Raw genomic sequence first — 19559 nt, forward strand, 5'->3', positions numbered from 1 at the left:
GAGACAAAACCATAGACAAAGCAGCTGCCTGTTTACATCACAAAAATAAAAGAGAACGCTAGTATCGCACATAGAAATTATTTTTTTACTTGAGTCGTGCTGCCATCTGATTCCGACGTTGCAAAACTCGAAATCTTTTGCCAGACGGACAAACTATTTTACGTACAGTGATGCCGCCAGGGGCCAGCACCAGTTCCAAAAGTCGATAAATGGCCGCGTGCGTCACGCCACTGCGCAATCAAGCACGGAAATAAAATAACAGCTGTTCTACAATATTCGCTCGGGCAACTCAGGCAGCAGCTGTACCACGCAGCCGTTTTCCTTGGGATCGCGATTGTTTGGACGTTGCTTTCTCATTGTTGTAATAATCACCGTGTAGTTTGGACTATTCTTTCGCCCATTTTTAAACGTATATTACTGTGCAAGTAATTACAGTATTGGCGTTCGAAGTGTGTGAATCATTAATCCGTAAGCTACGCTGGCGCTATGTTTACCAAAATTCCTCATTCGTTGTTATTGTGACTCAAGTTGAAATGCCTCGTGAATACGTGGACCGCGAGGAGAGTTCTGCAGTGTTATGTTAATAGAATCTCTTTTAGATAGTGATTTTAGTAAAATTAGTTCTTGACAATGTCTAACACGGTTCCGACCAGTTCTGCACTGAGGGCTCTAGCCTTAGAGTATAAGAGTCTGCAAGAGGAGCCCGTGGAAGGGTTCCGAGTGAAACTTTTAGGAGAGGACAATTTATTTGAGTGGGAAGTCGCGATTTTCGGCCCTCCAGACACATTATACCAAGGTGGATATTTCAAGGTAAGCACTAGATATGTATCTGCATTAGCAATGACCTGCTAGCACCATTTAACTTTACATTCGGAAAATAAATCATGACTTCAATGCAACTCTGTTAAATATTTTACAAGTGACTTCAATTTGAACAAAAGAAATCGTATTTGGGGGTATTCTTTTGAAGAATCGTCCATTTCTACTTTTGCCTTGGGTTCTGTTATAAAATACCATGTAGCAAACTTCCAAATACTTGGTGGTTGTATTGTTTTACATTGTTTGCAGTATAATTCAACTGCATATTCAATGAATGTCAGTCAGGACATGAACCTAATAATATAATAATGATTATTCCACAAAGTGTCAGTTTTCTGCAACATTTTAATTACATTTCCTTGATTAATCTACCTATATTTAGAGACAACTGCTTAGAACAATATTATGACTGACCCTGCAGATAATAATAAATATCTAATTTTAGAACATAATCACCTGTCCCAGAAAAGTAGAACTTCAAATGATGTCCAAATGTATTTCTCAAGTTGACAAAATGACATTAAATTTATTATGCCATGTGTTATTTTTTTGTAAATGTACATAACCAGTTTATTTCTTATCTTAAATAAAACAATGTCCACCTACTAAGCTGAAACTGAAAAATAATATGAAGATTCAATTCACTATGTACAGTTTAAAGTTGACTATTCTTTGTTCCTTAAATCTGTGTCATCAAGCAATGCTCTTTCTTAAAATTTTCTACTTTCTTGCTTATTTGCAAATTAATAACAGCAATTTCCAATAATATCAAGTATAAAGTAATGGATTCCCACCTACAGTTTCACCCGTGCCCAGATAGAACTTTGTACCAAATCAAGAAAAAAGGTCCGGACAAAAAGGACCGATATGTCATCCTGGTATATAAGCGTTACTGACAAATTGTATCAATATCCATTCAGCTGATGCAAACACACTCACAAACTATCTCCTTTATATTATTGTATGTTAATGATTGCAACAAAAACAAATTAACAATAAACTATCATGAATAATGCTAAATATTTGGGGCAATCAACTCACTCACCTTGTTTAAACAATATAATATGCATGTTATTATTGTAATTCGGCAGTACTCAACATGATCATCATCTTTAGTGTTATTCTAGTTAACATACAAAATTTGGTTTCACCCGCGTTCTGCGATAACTACTGTTGTACCATGACAAGTGTAACTTTGCAACAGTTAAAGAGTATTTTAAATTGGTGCAGTTGTTTTTGGGTCTATCCATTACAAACAAATATAAAAATTTTTCCTCTTTATAGTATTAGTATAGTCCAGATTAGACAATATGATACATTGCAGTGCGCTGCCACCTCTTATAAACTGTTTATAAAGAAAACAATTTCCTGTTTCTTTTATAAACTCAACAAATACTATTGTAGTATAACCTTCAATGCAATACTACATGAGTGAATGAGTTAAACCAGATAAAGTAATAAACTGAAGAAATTATATTAGGTGTTAAATAAATTATCTCCGTCTTAGTACAAATGCACCTTAAATGCAAAACAACATTAAAGATTTCTTTACAACATCGTTGTGTTTACATTCTACCCTATGTACCTACCTTGGCTCATAATGCTTGAAAATAAAAGCAAGCTATCATTTTCAAGATTTACAAAAAAAAAATAACATATCCTTTGCCCATGCCGTAATGTCAACAAAATGCAACCAAGTCATGCTGAACCAAATATTATAATAATTTGATGTACCATGTTTCTAAATTATTGTTTTATTCATTTTCCTTCAATCATACGCTTCATCATGATTATGTCGATTTAATTAGTCCCCTCCCTCCTCACCTTACAATCACATCTTACAAATCTATTTATGTGCTTATTGTTACTTACTAACCGTTTCTTATCATTTCTACCTCCCGCACCCATGTAAAAGTACCTAGCCTAAAAAGCCTGTTATCTTCATATCATCTTATTATTTATTTCCTACATATCTCACTATGACTATACAAAGTAGGTACCTATGTAATGATTCATTTTTTTTCATCTGTTGTTGATTAAATTTGTGAATGCCATGTAACTTTATATTTTTGTTTCAGGCACATATGAAATTCCCACCAGACTACCCATACTCACCACCTTCCATTAGATTTTTAACAAAAGTGTGGCATCCAAATGTGTATGAGGTAAGTAAAAAGATATTTTGGCTTTACAGATATTTTTTAAGTTCTCTAATTTTATAAAATTGTACTCTAGTTGTTGTTAAGAACTATGTTATAAAAAGCTTAAAAAAATACATCTGCCCTCACATTAAAAAAAAAATCGGTAGTTTTTAATTATGTATTGCCCCTTGACCTCATTCAAGTGTTGCAAACGTAAGTGCCACGAAATCTAAAGCGCAAAAGAGTTAGTACGTACGTTTTAAAATGGGTCACATAGATAAGGGTATATTTCAGATACCACGTAGGTTTTACTATTTGGCCAACTCCTGAACTATGTGGTCACTATCACTAAGGTGATATGATTGATAACTGGCTTTTATGAAGACTAGGTACCTATGTTCTTAGATTTTTAATAAAAATAATTAAAGATTGCGTGAAAATATAGTTCAAATATTTATGTTTTTCAAATGGTATTATTTTTATTCTATTATTCAGATGGATTGTCTCTTTCATATGGTATATATATTTATTCCATAAAAATGGGTATAACAGAGAACACATCTGTATAAAAAAATAACAAACAAGCCCCAGACTGTCCGGCTTACGCAATCAATACGAATGTTGATTCGGATAACTCGCTTTTCCAACTTTCAAACCACTCTAATCTACGTATGTGTTTCCTGCACCTAACAAAAATACGAAGCCAGTAATTTTTTACATTTTTTTTAATTAAGTTAATTTCTGAAAGAAATAACTGAGAGAGAACATTGTATACCGTCTAGACATCAGACTTATTTATTATCTAAAAATGAAAACCTAAATTGACTAATGATGAAAAATCTTAGACATCAGTATATTGCCCCAGTTTATAATTTAGCCAATAGAAACGCTGCAATAAGTAGTCCTTTTATTCTGGATAGCGACAATCACAATAGTTTTAATGAGCTCCGATACTTACGGGAAAACGTAAAACAATAGCGATTGTTGATGCAAGACTAAATCAGAACAAAGTAACCTATTTCCCTTATATAAAACAATTTATATGTATCTATAATAATCTTTGGGACGTTTTTCAGTCTCTGGTTTTATTTGGCAATTTTGAACTATGATTTTTAATTTTTCGATATCATACTCGCTTACTGTTTATTACGGAATATTAATTCAATGATAGTATGTACATAGATACCTACTTAAGTCGTAGAGATCATTAATTTTGTAGCTTTGATACATTTGTGACGTTAACAGATAAGGGATCGGACGGGGGAAACGTGTATGAGATACTTGCCAATTAACTAATAACCACTTTCCATGGATTTACTATAGATTATATTCACCTCTATACAACCGTCGGTAATGTTCGAAAGAAATAAGGGAATAAGGCTCTAGGAGTTTCGAGCACTCTGAAACGAATGCTGTAGAATAACGATAACAAAGACAACTTTGAAGATGTAATGGGCTTCGATGATAAAGTTTTCACACTTAAAGAGCGTTCTTTCAGACGTGAAGCATTCCTAGAAATAAAGCAAAAAAAGACAAACATTTCCCTGAAATCTTTGCTCCAAAGATGAATTAGTACTTACCTGCTCTGTCTCTGTTTCCTAAGAAACTGCTGAAAATTTCACTGCGTATGCACGTACGCCGTTCTTTTTGTTTACCAAGTACAAGGTATCGTAATATATTTTCCTGGCTAAAGGCATTTAAATTCTTTTCATAGTATACCAATGACGCGCTTTTTCCACGTAGAAATAAAAATCATTTTATACGTCGTCCACATAAAGCGGAGATATTATACAGTTTTGCAATAGCAGCCACTACGTATGCAACACGCTGATTGAATACGTAAAGAACATCCTTTTATGATATTTTAGTTTCAAGAAATACTTCAGAGAAAGAAATCTCGATTTTAGATCCAATACTTGTTACGGGAATCCATAAGAGAGTTCTTGGTAGCCTTGCCAATCTTGCCATTACTGAGTATTTCTGCGTCGAACTTAATTGGCTATGCAAAACCAGGTTTTCTTAGAATCTATGCGTGATTTTCTGTGAACACAAGTATGTAGTTATATCTCGTCCCTAGTTATAATCTCTCTTGGCTGGTTCTGGAAGCAGAAAGTTCTAGATCGGCCCAGCCCTAACCAATGATAGCAGGGCCAATCTTGCAACTATTTTCTCATTGGTCTATCAAGTCAAGCAGGAAGAGAATGATTGGTAAAGTGAATATCTTATGGTTTAATTTTCATTACATAGTTGTAAAAAAATAGGTGTTGGCAGTCTGTAATATGATGAAGTGCTAAGTGGCTTGACAAAATTATTTCAGGTATAACGAAGGTTACTTAAAATACAAAAACTATTAGAAACCAGAACCTCAGGAATTCCTTTGTTGAAAATACAGCAAACTATAGCCGTAGCTAAAGCCAAACTTCATAATGAAAATCACCTAACAAGAGCACCTACAAGAACAAATTGCTTTGGACATCAATAACATTCTGGTTCCAAAATGCAGGGCTTCCTTTTACACGAATACTTATCGTGTGGAAACTGTCGGTTTCTAGGTAATATCTACTAAGGAACACCTAGTTGGCTTCAGCAAAAACTTTACAAAGGAAGAGCTTTCAATAGAAAATGTACACGGGACTCCTTATGAGGGCAAATTTGGTCGCTTTTGATACTGTGGATACGATGTAATTAAGTTACCAGACTCCAGAGATAAAGCAGCAGTAAATATAAATTAATCTGGATAAGAAGTTAGAATAAAAAGAATCATATTGTACAGTCATAAATAGCAACATTAGTGAGATGCAGCAATGTTTAATGTAACAGGCCATGTAGACAATCAAACAACTGCATATCTTAGCTATCGTAGTTATCTAGTTACGACTTGCGACACACTCTTGGCGTCTTTGACCCTCGGGGCTGCGAAACGTTCCACACTGTATCACACTTTGCCCTACTTTGCATGAATTACATTTTAGTATTTAATTTCATCCTTTTTCACTCTTTGTATTCTCGTTTTTTCTTCAAATAACAATAATCACATCAACTTGGTCGCCTCCAGGTTTACTCCTTTGTTACTCATATGCTTAATTTTGTGTGTTGTCATTGGTTAGTCGTCGTACGATAGTCGATGAATATTTTAATCTCAATATCGGTTTCGAAAATCAAAGGCATTTTCAACGGTAAATCATTTATTACCCATTTGAATAATGAGCTTCATACATTGACTCGCACGTTGACAGTATCAATGCTATTTGTATTGCGGTAGATCAATATTGGAGTAACTAGGACACAGCATGCAATCTGTTTTCGACACGATCCTGTGGCTTTCGTGTAACATAGACCTCTCACTCCTGCGGGCAGCGATCCCGAATTTAACCAAAATATTTTTGATACACCTTCTATGTTATGTTAGTTCACAGCATGTACGATAAAAAAAGTCGTTCTATATAGTTGAGCATGAGGCTGTAATGCATTACATTTTCTTAAAAAGTCAACTCACAGCCGGTTGTACAGTTTTCGCGTCGTCTGCGCATTACCGTTAGCATTTAGGAGACACAACTGTGAGTCGTCGGCATAAAATAATGTAGCTTGTATAGTCGTGAAGCAAAGCCGGGTCATCAGTCGGCTTGGCTGAATCACACCGTGACGCATCTAAATGCCCGGCCTACCTTTTTTAAAATTCCTAATGATTCTAAATCAGATCAAGTGTTGCACTCAACTCGATTCTTTTTCTTCGTTTTGATACTTGCGCAGTTTACATTTACAATGTAACGCCTGCAAAGTATTGTAAACCAGTTTCATAATCTACTTTCACGGTACGTTTTCATACGCCAAACAAACACGACAGACTTGTCTTGATCTTGAATTAGCGGATCTAAATTTAGGAAGTGTTTAAAGTACTGAGAGTGACGTAAACAACTGGTTTATTAATAGTTCTAGCTTTTATAAAAAAAAATTGGTTGAGGATATTTTATAAACAAAATGCTGTAAAATTGCAGTAAATTGTAAAATATGACCCACGAAAAGAGCTATACAACAAACAGGATGTAGTACAAGTTGAACGACCTTTTGCATGAAGCCACCGGCGGCGATGGTAACCAACCAACATATTTAATTTAAACGCCTGTGAATCACTTTGTAGTCAACTAGCTTATGGCGGCTGCTTCGATCATGTTGTACATATTTTATGCTTACTCACGAAAATCATGTGTACCAACTTCCCTTGTTCTCGATCAATTTTATCGACAAACAAGCGTTCTGCTACCCTATTGGTAATTTCCTTTTACAGGTTCCAATCGAAATGTTCGTTTAGATAGAAGTGATCGTCGCGTGTCGTCCTGCTACCTACTCAGGTTTATTGTCTAATATTGGACACGGTACAATGATTTTTCCTTTTAGGAAGTCAAGTACCTATATTCAAAACTTATATCCTGTAGTGGCAACTGGCAACATTGAACAATAAAACAATTTGCTCAAAGAGCTATATGTTTGGTTCAAAACTGTATCATTCGTGTAACATCTTTTCAAACAAGTAATGATGGCGTCATATCAGCTTTGATGACGACGTTCACTGTTTTCTTCAACGGATTATAGGACGTGATAAACTAAGACTATAAAAACATTTAATAAACAAGTCTATCTGGCCTGGCACAATGTCAAGGAAAATTAATTTGTTTTCATTTCCCTGTAGAGAAGCATTTCCCTTGAGGATCATCCCGACTGATGTTGGCACTCCCCGGCCTTGGGGTAATTAACCTTATTCCCGATCCCGTCGACCTGCGTCGCGGTGGCCGCTTTGAACTTGTGCTACATTCACACGCGTTTCTTTAAATAACGCCCCCTGAGACGCGATCGGCCCAACGGAGGAGGCAAGTGCCAACATCTCAATCACACTCTTTTATACTGACCACGTGGTCCTAGCTGCACCGGCACACGCGCACTATTGAACGCCCAAAAATGAATCTCGATTTGTACCCATCTGCCAAAGCTTGAAACAATAGTTGATATTCTTGCAACCAAAAGATCATTTCCAGAGGCGTAGAAATATTTTCGCAAACACAGAGCACTTTCCAACAATATTCTGATTACATTGCCGGCTTTTCAAGAACATAATCCGTGATAAAAACAAGTGACTTTGTAATGAGCGGGGGCGCTTCCGTGGACAGTCACGTGCGTCACCCGGGCCTTCAGCCCACCCGCGGCCGTCACCAAGGTCTTCGCCCCAGACTAGCCACTTAGTCTTCATAAAATATTCTGCTAACTTATCGGAAAGTCAATGCTGTTCGTGTTTCCAAATGAAATTCAAAAAGAAAAACATTGTGATACCTACTGATTGACGCAGTAGCCGCAGAATCTAATGTTTATATTTTCATTCTCAGACGGATGGACGGTATGGATATAGATCTATAAAGTAAGACGCAACGCGACGTAGTAGAAAAGCAATTTAGGTGCTTTCCTGAGAATATCATTGAAAACCAAAAATCGAACATTTATCTACAGCACTATTATGCACCAAACAACTTTTTTATTTTCCTTACAACTTTTCAGTAAAACCATTTAGACGAATATACTTGCTCAAACATTTTGCAACACACAATATTTAGAGACAGCGAAATTCGCTTTGAAACAGTACCACATGCCACAACACTGGCTCGAGTGGTAGCAAATATCACCTAAATAAGGCTCTATTTGGCAAAATGCGTTTAGAAGCTATGAGGAAACCACATACATAGAGTAGACTGTTCAGATCCTCAATAATATATTTTATATAAACCTCCGTTTTCCTTAGTGGGGTAAAATTCTAAAAATACTTTAACATTTTCCTTCTTCCGCAGAAACAGAAAAGCAATATTCGGGGAAAATGGTGCAAATTGAAATATTAAGAACACTTATATTTTCTTTACGGAAATCCCTTTTGATCGAAGCAAACATTCGTATCGCTGGAGATAATTACACATTTTGGTGAAGATTTCAACCAGTGTTATTATCTGTTAGATATTCCTCCGACATGCGAAGTCGTGATAGGTTTTCCGCTCTATTAACGTATTCTTAACCGCACACCTTGACATGGTTCAGAATTCTCAAACTTTGTTGAAATTTCGCCCTGGCGGTCTTTCTAGATTATTCTGCAGTTTACCTTCCATAAACATAAAATATATTTTTCAAGTGTTTCCCGATTTGGAGGTCAGACTGAGAACGCACGCATTTTCTTTGTGAGGAAGCGCGCAGTGAACCGCTGGCATATTTTTAGCCGAGGGCGACGCTCCATGCCATCACCGTAATGTCCGCGCCTTTATGCTCTATCATCATGACTTCAGTACACAAAAAAATTACTTGTGTCTAAACAGGAGCTTAGTTTGCTTTTGTTTCGGTAACAACCTCCTACAAATAGTAGGCCCCGCGATTATCCCCTTAAAGCATAAGTTCTTTTAAAATAATACCTACTCGATATGCCCCTATTTTACATCTCCCTCTTGGGATACATAATGTAATCACAGAATTTGTTATGATAAAACACGAATTTCAAACAAGTTGATTTGAGATCAGTCGATTCTACACATAAATAAAATACTGCGTTGTTCGCATTCAAATATACTTGTGTACAAAAGCTCGTATGCCGTAGACCCGCCGAGAGTGCGTCAGAGAGGACCGTTAGTTAGGAGAAACACTTTCGCTACGCCATTGTGCTCTGCTCGGTAGCAACAATTTATACTACCAATTTTGAGGCTTCTTGTACAACAATCGATTTTAAGGTTGAAACAAACAAGACCACGTAACAGTCGCCACTACATTCACACATGAATAACTTTGTACTGAAACCATCCAGCCGAAGCCTAATCATATAACTACTGAGTATAACTTGCACGATAATTGAAATCGATTGGGTTTGAAGTTTTCTTCAATCGGTTTCAACGTTGTAACTCATTACTAGATATACAATCACCATTCATTGAGGTTAAATGACAAGGTTTAACATACAGCATTGTCATGATCTTGTAATATTTTATCTCATCATTCCAACTCCAGTTGACCTTTGATGGCTTTACTAAACAAAAGCAAACCAAGTGTTTCAATTTCAAATGTTTCGCAGAATAAATAAATCTCATGCACAGTAATTAATACCGTATTATGATACTGTCGTAGTTATCGCGATAGACAAAATGTATCTGGGTCATGCGAATACTAGAGTAGGCCACTGGTTAGAATGGAACAACTCTATCCAACACCTAATCTATTTGTATTAAATTATCCGTCAATTGATTGCTGAGAGTGCTCATCAATTTGCTTCCATACAACATTAAAGTTTATTCCAAAAAACGGATAAAGGCAACCTTCGTGAATCGTCGAGCAGATTACAATGTAAATGGGGTGGGCCGTCGATATGCTGCTTTACAAAGATTGTCAAGGGCACGTTGCGGAGGTAAGCCTCTTGGCCTTTCCGTCTTGCTTACCTCCTTCCGCTATCTCCTTAGAAAGACATGTAGCTAGATATCATGCGTAAAACATACCAAGTGTAAGGAACTTGCCGACGGTAACTGCAAATTGATGAGTAATGTAGCCGCTATTATCAGGTGAAGGGCTATACCAATGGGCGATGACCTTAACACTCATGCCAATGATATCGCATATCGTACCGTTTATTGTACTGCGATCTTTTGTAATACTTATAATCATCGTAAAATATTAGAGCGAGTATGAATGTAGGGCAAGAGCACATATATAAAGTTACTGCCAAATCTTGCTATAATGTTATAATGCTGTCAGCATAGAACGTGACGATGTCGGTGTCGCAATTTCCGCATCAATAGCTGCGGCACAACGACTGATCGTTATTGAGATTTCTTTACACAAAGACATTATAGCTATTCAAAAACTCGAGTGAACAAAATTATTGACCTAAATTATAAGAAAATTGGCTGGCTTATAAGCAATCCCTCTTTTCCGCTTTCAATTTATCAGATTTTAATTTTTATGTCTTTATAGGCCGATTCTCCCATATTTATGCGTTGTTATTAGGTATAGTAAGTAGTAAGTTTAACCTGGAAAACGAAAATAACCGAAACACGTGCGTACTGGGAGATGTAAGTAGCGTAAAGAAACATAGTTACAATTTTACGACAACCAATAGGTACATCTGCCAAATGTAATTAAGTACGTTGTTATTCAATTTTAAAGTTAAAGCTGCCAATTTATGCCTGACTATAAAAATGCACTTAAATGAATAGATTATCAAGTGCAACCACGCACTCTCTTTGCAAATGATATAATTGATACGAATTCGTAAGTACAGGAAACTTGTATGATTAACGATATAATGATACACACTAGTCGCTGAGTTACTTCCAGGTACCAACGGCTGATTCCATAACCATTTGCAGCTCAAGCTACGTATTAAGTTATATACTATGTAGATATGCAATGAAGTAGCTCACCTATTCCATGTCATGTGTATCGATTTTCAATATTATTTATTCATACCCAAATCATTGTGGCTACTCTGCAAATCTCCATGCTTTATTAAATAGTGAAAACTCTCCAAATGTGTAAAGAAAGTTGAAAGTCAAACTAATAATTTGAAATCAGATATTGACTGAAACGTATTACAATATTTAAATTAAATATTGGACTTATTCCATGTTTTATTAAATCGTTATTTACGTTCTTTATTATTATGATTTAATGTAAGTATACCAACAAGGAATGAAAATGTTATTCATGATTACCGATAAGTTTTCTTTTGATGTGGTCTGCTACCCAAAATGTTTACCATATGAACAATCCATTTGAGAATGCTTGCACTCATCGAAGTGTACATTGTGACCGATAAGTCTTTGTGAGTAACAGAATACAGAATACCAATCATCTTCGTTAATACAGTACCTAGTAGAATAATGTTATAAAGATCAATCGTGGATAGTGTAGTTTTTTTGGGATAGTAACAGTAAGTATCCCAGTTTCTCCCGACACGTGTTGCGAACACGTAAGCATTGTTATGAAGGTTGCTTGTAATCTGCGAGTCGGGGAGGCGAGGCAACAATGGACTTTATGTAACACTTGTATTACGCGCGCTCTAACGCAACGAAAACGAAATCTGTCTTCCCTACCGTGAAGCATTAAATCGTATCAAGATTTAATAACTCCGGCCTTCGCAGCTTATTGTGCAAACATCAATTGATGATGGACAGATAGCATAGACTGCTCTTCTGCAATTTACTCTGGTCTATGGCCGAACTGCTAACGTATCAAGTGATGTTGAATATACATAATTATTTGGCAATAACATCTCCACTAGAATTCTGATCGTATCGGCAGGTGAAATCCTAGGCCGAATAAGTGAAATACAGAACATAGCGGCGCCAGATATTACAACAGACACAACATTTGATTTACTAATGGATGAATTGGCCCGCAGCAATATTTTATTAGAGCGTGCATTGGTTTTTAGTTTTTTTTTAATTTTTTGAGGGCTTATGTGCATGTGTTTACCTGCTCTTTTTGGGGGGAGCAATATAATTTGTACCGAACAAAAATAATTTCTTTGGATAAGTAAAGCAAATTAACTAGAGAGAGTTAGGGAAAGCAGCTAATTTGAACGAAAACCAGTTAATAAGTGTGCTCGATTACTTGACCTGATCCGGTGAGAAGTTAAACTGTTAAAAAAATGTCTGTCAAAAATTGTAGGGGTAATACTAAAGTTATAACACACTTTTTAGCTTAATTATTTATTTTATGCTCCAATTAAAAGACATAAAATGTCGCACCTTTTTAGGAAGGAACACGCTTGGTGTTGTATTTCTTGCAGCGAACTTAGTGCTAGATAGAGAACCCTATCTAACAAAGACTTCAATGATGACACGTGGATCAATATTTAGAAAAACAAAAAGCGCGACCTATCTAACTGAAGTTCAAAATGTTCCAGAATGGTGACCTCTGCATATCGATCCTGCACCCGCCGGTTGACGACCCGCAATCGGGCGAGCTGCCGTGCGAACGCTGGAACCCGACGCAGTCGGTGCGCACCGTGCTGCTATCCGTGATCTCACTGCTCAACGAGCCTAACACGTTCAGTCCCGCCAACGTCGACGCCAGCGTCATGTACCGCCGCTGGCGCGACTCCAAAGGGAAGGATAAGGAATACGAGAATATTATCAGGTAAGACTGTCACCTTATGCCTGTCAGTTTTGAATTTCGAATTGTTGAAATGTTCGTTTGAATTTGGCGTTCCATTTAACCCGCTTTTCCTCATGAAAATTAAAAAGTATAAGCATTAGTAAAATCTTGTGCCATGTTTTTAGTAGATTAACACCTGCTTGGCCTCGATTTGAAAGTTGGCAATTTTTAATACCGTTCGTCAGAATATAACAACTCGCCAAACTTGGCCATTTTACAGACATCAGCAGTTACATATAATAAAACGGTCATACGTGCATTTCAGTTAATGATCATATTAAATAAGGTGATAACATATTTAAAACCTAACTCATCCCTCGATTATTGTTACTACGTGACATACTGACAATACAGAGTTTTCGGCCGTCATTCGGTGAAAGTAATATAACACAATGAGTTTATTCGGTCGCGTCCTCGTTTTACTGAATCTGTAACTAACTTGCTCGAAATTTCCACCAATGAAGATGACACTTTAATTAAGCCTTAATTGTATAAGAGAAGTTTTCATTTCAGTACCTGTATGTTTGTCGGCACAAGTTGTATGCAACTTGAGTAATGAAATGTAAACCTGCATGCGAGACTTGCACAACACATACGGCTTATTTATAAATATTAATATAGTATTATTTCAGTAATTACTTTAAGTGCTAATTAATCCCTGTCGTAATTGGCTTAAATAAGAAGGAAAAGCAAACATTAACTCATCGAGTACCTGTACATGTGTAAAGGTATAAAAACTATGAATTGGCCTCCTTTGTTACAAATAATTACAGATAATGTAAGCTATAGTCATGAGTACTTGCAGCCGTTATCGTTCATTGCAACCTTATCGGGTTTAGTTAAAGAAACATGTTCTTAGTTATATGTTTTGTTTTACAGGAAGCAAGCCCAAGTGGCGCGCACTGAGGCTGAGAAGGAAGGCATAGTAGTACCCCTTACGTTAGAAGATTATTGCATCAAAACCCAAGTCAAGTCGACAACGCAGGAGCCACAGGTTTGTTTGACAAATTATTATCTCTTCTGACTAAAACTCACCAAGTTCCTTCTAGAGTCCTTCATGTACCAGGGTCACGGTTATTCTTTCAAACAATGCCACAGCCCTGGAAATCATTACATCCTATTTCCATCCAATTTCATATGAAGTAGTAAGAGAGAGGATGGAGCCCACGAGTAGGTGACGCAAAAATAATAGCCTTCTAAACTGTAATGAGTCCTAATCCAATGAGGATTTAATATGTTAACTGAGCTTCAAAGAAGAAATCTGTCGGCGAACAGTCAGAGAGTTCACGACCATTATTCTCTACCTCAGCCGGATAAAAATAAAGGCCTGTCTGCGTGCCAAAATACAAGCATTAAGGTGTGATGGATTAAGAATCTACCATACTTCGATATCTAAAGTATGAATAATCTTCAAATTCTTTAATCATAAATTCAATTTAGAGCTAACATGAGATGCTAATGTGAATCATTCATGAGCTGCAATCATTTTGATATCCATGACTGTGGATAACATTTGCCAGTCATTCTATTAATACAAATTACCTACCTCATGTATCAATGGATCGTATTGTATTTATAGATCAACCTGGTGGTCGCACAAATGAATGGCAACATTTGGCTTATTCCTAGGATCCAATGCAAGACCTGACAGCAATATGCTATAAACGACAAAATTATCTGACACTAGCTTCTGCCAGCCGCAGGTTTCACCCGCATCCCGTGGGAACTACTTCCCGTACCGGGATAAAAAGTAGCCTATAGCCTTCCTCGATAAATGGGCTATCTAACACTGAAAGAAATTTTCAAATTGGACCAGTAGTTCCTGAGATTAGCGCGTTCAAACAAACAAACAAACAAACTCTTCAGCTTTATAATATTAGTATAGATGGCAGTGTAGTGTGTGAAAAACTTCCTTAAAATACGTAATTCCTTGTCTGCCGTCTTACTAAGAGGAAAATATGTAATCGAAGCATAGGAATAAAAATAATTAGGTTGAGGAGGTCAGATAGGTAGTCGCTCCTCGTAAAACACTCGTGCTCAGCTGCATGCGGTTAGGCTGGAAGCTACCCAACATAGTTGGGTAAAGGCTCTGGAGATAATGAGGATAAAAATAATGCTGAGATTATTGCCAGTTTTCAGTACAATTGCGAGGTATAATTCCCAATATTCTAAAACATAATTATCCTTATTTCCAGTTGGACATGACAGACTTCTACGACGACGATTACGACGATCTCGACACAGATTCCGACGAGGAAGTGGACGGCGGCGACGGCGACGGCGACGACAGCGGCAACGGCGAGTCGTGAGGCCGCGCCCCGCACTCTGCGCGCCATCTGTCGCGGCGGACGGACCACGGTAACAACCTAGCTAGCACGACATCTACCGGCCAACGCTTCAAACTCGCCAACTTAATGGCGGCTCGTAACTAACTTCACACACATCAGACTACCTCAATCTGTCAAAAGATTTTAAACCTAATCACAATAATGAAAAGTTAAGGGTTCGCTTTGTAAAATTTGACAGGTTCGGGTATGCTGCTAATAAGCGTCTGTACATGCTGTTCCGAGCCACCATTAAGTTTGGTATGAAATAAAACCCCTCACCACCGGCCAATACTTGAACCATAAACCTACCGTAGTTTTACTTCCTGAACAGATTCAATCTTTCTTTCTTTCCGTATATCCACACCGCAGTTAATTAATACTTGGAAACTTATAGCTGCAAGAAGTTACTGCGGTGTGGCAAAAAATTACCCTCTTCATATAAAATTAATGTGTCAGCTAATCAGTATTGAATCGCGTCGTTTTTCCTCACTAATTTCGCATAATATGCAAAATTGGCAATTTTTAATTTCCTTGCAGTTACGTACTGCCAAGGCTATATGCTGCATAGCCGTGAGTAGTGACTTCATTTAACGACTGACTGGCCATGCGTGCTACAGCCGACTTCCGTAGTTATACAGTCAGGTTATACAACCAATATTACACGCTGTTGTTATGTTAACATACACGTTAAATGAAGTTTAGTTAATTTTTCAGCTTTTCAAAGTAAATGCAGCTGATTCTAGAGCCATTTACAGCTTCTTCTGTTTTCGTAATATCTCCTTTATAAAGATAAATCATTTTCTACTACTCTTCAATGATGGCCTATTGAAAAACGACGCTTTTCAATCAATTATATTCATTTCACTTTTTTTATTGAACCAATGGATTGTTTTAAAAGTTTTAAACTGTAGGAAACAGGTTTACAAATGTATGAATTTACTTGAAATCCAATTTATTTTTAAATATTTTGACATCAATTGAAAATTTATTTTAAAACAAAGCAAAGGTGAATTCTCGAATCCTCCGAACAGAATGACATTTTTTGCACTGGCAATTTGTATACAGCCGCCATCTTGAATTGCCAAAGAGGTTGCTCTCAATTAAATGCGTAATTTGAGAAGGCCCCTTTGTTTTGCACAATCATTTTACATAAAAAGATACAAGTAAACTTTAACAAAAAATATAAAATGAATAATAAATAAATGTGTATGTATAACGGAAATAATTTATAGATTCCTCTGGATCTACTACGACTTAAAATATTGATAATCATAAAAAATATCGTGTATCTAAACAGTAGACTATAAACTATTTTTGAAAATCATATACTTACCTATTACTTATAAATTGTAAACAATTGCATAACTAAACTCTTTTGCAAAAAAAGCGGGCACCTATGCGAAATCTTAGTTTTAAGGACTTTACGTGTATTTCAAAGGGTTTTAATGATTGTAGTATGTTTCTAGCATCAAAAGAGTTAGCCGAGCATGCGTGAGAGTGTATTCTAAATTTGAATTTTGTACAATTGCTAAGAAATTGGTTAAACCTTGTTATGGACTAATTGCTAGCAGAAAGTTCGTCGGTGTTTCGCAAAGTTTTTGAAGTGATTTTCAGAAAAATGATAATGCAGTTTTAATGAATGATTAATGTACTTTTTTGTTAGATCAAAACATTTTTGAAAATCTATGCGTATTTGATAAAATTTTCACCTGCTCTAAATGGGTTATACTGATGGTTGATGGCAATGTTAAGAGTTTCGGTATTTTAGTGTAAAGCGTTCTATTGTTTAGATATTATACCCACGTGTTTAAAAATATCGCTTTTTCATAAATAAACACTATTTAGAAGAGTATCAGTACTTTGAGCTGCGACAAAACCAATTGAAAGTAAGCAGTGCCGATCACAACTCGTCTCCTATAAGACTTTGACATTTTTGAAAGTCTTGAAATTCTACAAAATACGGAAAATAGCGCATAGGCTGTGAGCACGAGGTCTTAAGGTCTCATTATCACTGATTTTTAAACAACCTCGTCTCTTGGGAAACTCCGTAGAACTCTGAAGATCTATGAGTCTGAGCGTTCAAATAGCGTGTGTTCATCCCACGGACATTTGATTAAATAAACTTGCCTACAATGAGATTTTCTGGCATCTACAGCACTTTCCTGCTTAAATCATAACAATAATTGGCTATCTACTCATTTCTTAAGAACCATACGTTTGGCCAATAATTTTGAATTCTTGACTCCCTTTCAGCTAAATCGTCGTTTAGTAACCCGATACCTATGGAGTTATCGAGAGCTTCAAGGCGGCAATAATTTGACTTTTTAGATAGCTTTAACCCTCCTCATAATTTTTCATGTGGTTAATTTTAACATTTATCACAAAATTTGGTATTTTTAAATGACAAAGTCCGATAGGAAACGAGTTGTGATCGGCACTGCTTACTTTAAATAGGTTTTGTCGCAGCCAAAGGTACTGATACTCTTCTAAATAGTGTTTATCTATGAAAAAGCGATATTTTAAAACACGTGGGTACAATATCTAAACAATAGAACGCTTTACACTAAAATACCGAAACTCTTAACATTGCCATCAATCATCAGTATAACCCATTTAGAGCAGGTGAAAATTTTATCAAATACGCACAGTTTTTCAAAAATGTTTTGATCTAACAAAAAAGTACATTAATTATTAATTAAAACTGCATTATCATTTTCCTGAAAATCACTTCAAAAACTTTTCAAAACACCGACGAACTTTCTGCTAGCAATTAGTCCATAACAAGGTTTAACCAATTTCTTAGCAATTGTACAAAATTCAAATTTAGAATACACTCTCACGCATGCTTGGCTAACCCTTTTGATGCTAGAAACATACTACAATCATTAAAACCCTTTGAAATACACGTAAAGTCCTTAAAACCAAGATTTCGCATAGGTGCCCGTTTTTTTTGCAAAAGAGTGTATATCAGACTAACTTTAATGCATTTGAATTGTTAATTACGATTATTGTTTTCAGTTGTCCGTACCGCTTGCCTGAACTGGATAGTTAATATTAATTTTATTATAATAACAGTGAATGAGTCATTCTTGTTTCTATTATAATATCTCTATGGCAATGTGGCCATTATGTAAATGTTAGAATCTTTCTAAAATAGACAATTATATAATTAGTTTTGTTTATATTATGTGTAACAATACTTCTGTGATTGTAAAACATTATTGCCTGAATATTTGTTTGTCTTTATGTTTAGTTTTATTAATTTTTGATTATTAGAATCATTAAAACATAACAATATTTTTGGCATTTTATTTTCTGAAACACAGTAATTATTATCAAAGTAAAAGAACTGGCAAGTCAATGTAGCTGTATAATCGGATGTGTTCTAACCTCTCCTATTCATAGTCATGCTACATTCATATGATCCTCTCAGATGCAGTATGTACAGAAATATATGTAACTTAAAATTTTCAATGATTCTGGAGTATGCTCAAACCATATTATATGATAATACTAAAAATGATACAGTACATTAATAAGAATGTTTAGTGATTCATGAACGAAATTATTTGTAATGTATATTAAGAAAAAATGAATTTTAATGGTTAGTGTGCACTAAGTTAAATTTATATAGATTTGTAATGTAATACTTGTATGATTTGTATTTTTAAGAATTAGAATACCTGCGAATTTGGCTTCTAAATTCCTATCAAACTGTATTTAACATGTTATCTCCGATCGCAATGCTACTTCGTAACAGTTAATGCGTTAATAGATACTTTCCTAATCCTATGTCAGTCAGAACGTAATATTTTCGGAAATCCTGCTAAAATCGTCCAAAAGTTATTCATTAGTTAGATGTAAGTTAAAGTAAGCGGTTTGGAAAAATATCGTAGGAAAATTCACGATGAGAATGTTAATTACGTATTAAATAATAAACAGAATGTGTTTGGATGAGATCTGCCATTCTTTCATTGTCCCCTGTCTTCTACCATATCACTACAAAAGAACCTGATTGGTTACATGTATCGTAAGGTTAACAAAGAGTTAGATTGCTAATGAGTTATAACGCCATTATGATGACTGTCTAAACTGCGATACCCAA

At 35.8% G+C, this 19559-nt stretch overlaps 1 protein-coding gene across 2 annotated transcripts; it reads left to right on the plus strand.

Moving 5' to 3' along the window:
- The first annotated feature begins 217 nt into the window (after positions 1-217).
- On the plus strand, positions 218-19413 carry LOC110382018 (ubiquitin-conjugating enzyme E2 R2). Of its 2 annotated transcripts, XM_021342474.3 has the most exons (6): positions 218-810; positions 2898-2984; positions 12877-13109; positions 14007-14121; positions 15323-15485; positions 18473-19413. In XM_021342474.3, exons 1-5 carry the CDS (start codon positions 631-633, stop codon positions 15434-15436), a joined length of 729 nt encoding a protein of 242 aa, XP_021198149.1. In that variant the 5' UTR covers positions 218-630; the 3' UTR covers positions 15437-15485; positions 18473-19413. The 2 variants fall into 2 exon arrangements, with proteins under 2 accessions (XP_021198149.1, XP_021198148.1); XM_021342473.3 differs by having other exon boundaries at positions 15323-19413.
- Positions 19414-19559: the final 146 nt, after the last annotated feature.

This window comes from Helicoverpa armigera, chromosome 15 (genome assembly GCF_030705265.1).
Source record: "Helicoverpa armigera isolate CAAS_96S chromosome 15, ASM3070526v1, whole genome shotgun sequence".
NCBI lineage: Eukaryota > Metazoa > Arthropoda > Insecta > Lepidoptera > Noctuidae > Helicoverpa > Helicoverpa armigera.